A 2300-nucleotide genomic window follows, 5' to 3' on the forward strand; every position below is an offset into this window, starting at 1 on the left:
TGAGAGGGCCTCTGTAGCTCTGTAAAAAATCAAAAAAACGAAAACTCATGTTTACACGTTTTAAGAACTTTATTGATACTCAGAATAACTGTAAAAATAAGAAATACAAATATTTACATCAGACAAATAATGAAAAATGTTAAAACATACGTATGTAATTATTTACATTAAATAAAAAAATCTAAAAAACTACAACCGCGAATATAAACATTAAAAAATGCTAATACAATTACTTACATCAAGGATAATAAAATTGTTTCTAAAAAAACTACAATTGGAAATTATAGAAATGAAAATATTTACATTAAATAAAAAACTAAAAAATACAAATGTAAGTATTAACATTAAAAAATAAAATAAAATACGAATGTAAATATTCACATTAATAAAAAAAAATTACTAAAATACGAATGTAAACTATTTACATAAAAGATATTAAAAATGTTTCTAAAAAAATTATAGGAGAATATAAGATTTTTTTAATTATATCCAGTTTCCGAAATTAATAAACTAAGATGCTGCGACTCGTTTCTTCTTATACTTGCTGATAATCTGGTCATACTCTTTCTCAATTTTTTTGCGGTGGTTGTCGTCATCTTCTTTTTTGTGTAGATTGTTGACATCTTCATCCCTTTTTCTCTTTTTCGTTTTAAGAGTTGTATCTGCCCTTTTCTCAGTTGCAACAACAACAATCGGCTCTCCATAATCAATTGATATGTTTCTTGAGTCCTGCTTCACCCATTCTTCTAATTTTAGGTAATATATTCTATCTTTAGCTGGGTTTTTTTGCGAATGCTCTAGCTTGTGGTTTTGCAGTCTCGCTTCTGCTGATACTTGGACCGCTCTGTCTTTTAAAAATTGGAATGGAGCGTCGTTCCTAAACTTCACTCCACAGATCTCGCAGAGCAATCCTTTTCGCAAATTATTTGTAATTCGTGGGTCTATTCTGATGCATGTAACTCTCAATTGAAATTGTTTCGATTCTTTGCTTGCTGTTGTTGTTGCTGATTCAATCGGGAAACTGCGATTTTTGTGGCCGGTCCATTTATCTTTCAACGTATCCTCGTGTTCGCTCTTTACTGAGGTCGGTTTAATTAAACCGGTTCGAACTAGGTTTTTGAAAAGATCATCAATGTTAATTGAAGTCAATGCGGGTGTACTTTTTTCAACATTCGTCTTTTTGCAAGCCAGGTTATCGGAGTTATCTTCACCACGCTTTCTTTTTTTACTTGTAGGTACGTACTCTGGCTGCCCAGCAGTATGATCCACTTCCTCTTTGGGATGAGAGCTTTTTTCAATCCATGGATTTGCCGGATCGTATTCTTCTACGTTGTGGTTGTACTGGTTGTGAAGTGCTGGTTGGATGTGGTAATTTTTGTCCGTCTTTTTGAAATCAAATTTTGATGGGTGCGGAATAAAGGGGGGTGGAAGGAAAGGAGGTGGAAGGAAGGGTGGGGGAAGGAAGGAAGGTTGAACAAAGGATGGTGGAGCGAATGAAGGTGGTACGAATGAAGGTGGAACGAATGAAGGTGGAAGATATGGAGGCGGTACAAACCGATTAAAGGCGATATTGTTGTTGTCTATATGAAGTCTATTTTTTGAAGTTCCAGCGTTTCTAGTTGAATTCGTTTTATTATTAACGTTGAAATTTTTTTGATTCAACATTATTCCTATAGTTAAATTATATTTTATTAATAATAATTAATGTGCTATGAAACTACTTTCAAATAATAATACTACTAGAATATAAATGTCGTTTGGTTTCAGATTCTAGTGATAGTATTTGCGAGTAAAAATTACTAGAGATTGTTTCTAGAAATGATTTTATGTTCTAAAATAACTTATACGTATTTTTATAGAGAGAAATTGTAGATTTTAATGATAATGTTCAGTTTGCTGAGCTGCACCTGTGAACGCTGAAGAAGTTTTTCAAGAAATGGTGATTTATTCTGAAATGTCGTTCTTATATAGTAAAACTAGTCTTTGTCTCGAACCAATTACGTAATCTTCTTCAGGTATTCAAACTATGACATTTGATGTCACTATGTATAATATTCACTTTATTAGTTGGGAGAGACGTGTTTAGTTAATCAATCGATTGTTGAGGTCGAAACAAAGTTAACTTCATTAAACATTTTATTAGATGCATTAGTAAAAGTTAATTTTAAAAGAACTAAGTGGTTTTTAATTGTTAGAAAATTGTAAAAGTAACGTGTCAATTTTAATTGACAAGGCGCGAGTTGAATTTTTTTATTGGATAAGTGTCCCATTCTAAGTAAACATGTGTGTGTATATTTGAA

At 31.8% G+C, this 2300-nt stretch overlaps 1 protein-coding gene across 1 annotated transcript; it reads right to left on the reverse strand.

The window, feature by feature from the left end:
* Positions 1 to 510: 510 nt before the first annotated feature.
* Positions 511 to 1665, reverse strand: HELRODRAFT_179819 (hypothetical protein; the record flags this gene model as incomplete). The annotated part of the gene is made up of 1 exon (XM_009028630.1): positions 511 to 1665. One exon carries the CDS (start codon positions 1663 to 1665, stop codon positions 511 to 513), a length of 1155 nt encoding a protein of 384 aa, XP_009026878.1.
* Positions 1666 to 2300: the final 635 nt, after the last annotated feature.

The sequence above is a fragment of the Helobdella robusta genome (genome assembly GCF_000326865.2).
Source record: "Helobdella robusta unplaced genomic scaffold HELROscaffold_57, whole genome shotgun sequence".
Taxonomy (NCBI): domain Eukaryota; kingdom Metazoa; phylum Annelida; class Clitellata; order Rhynchobdellida; family Glossiphoniidae; genus Helobdella; species Helobdella robusta.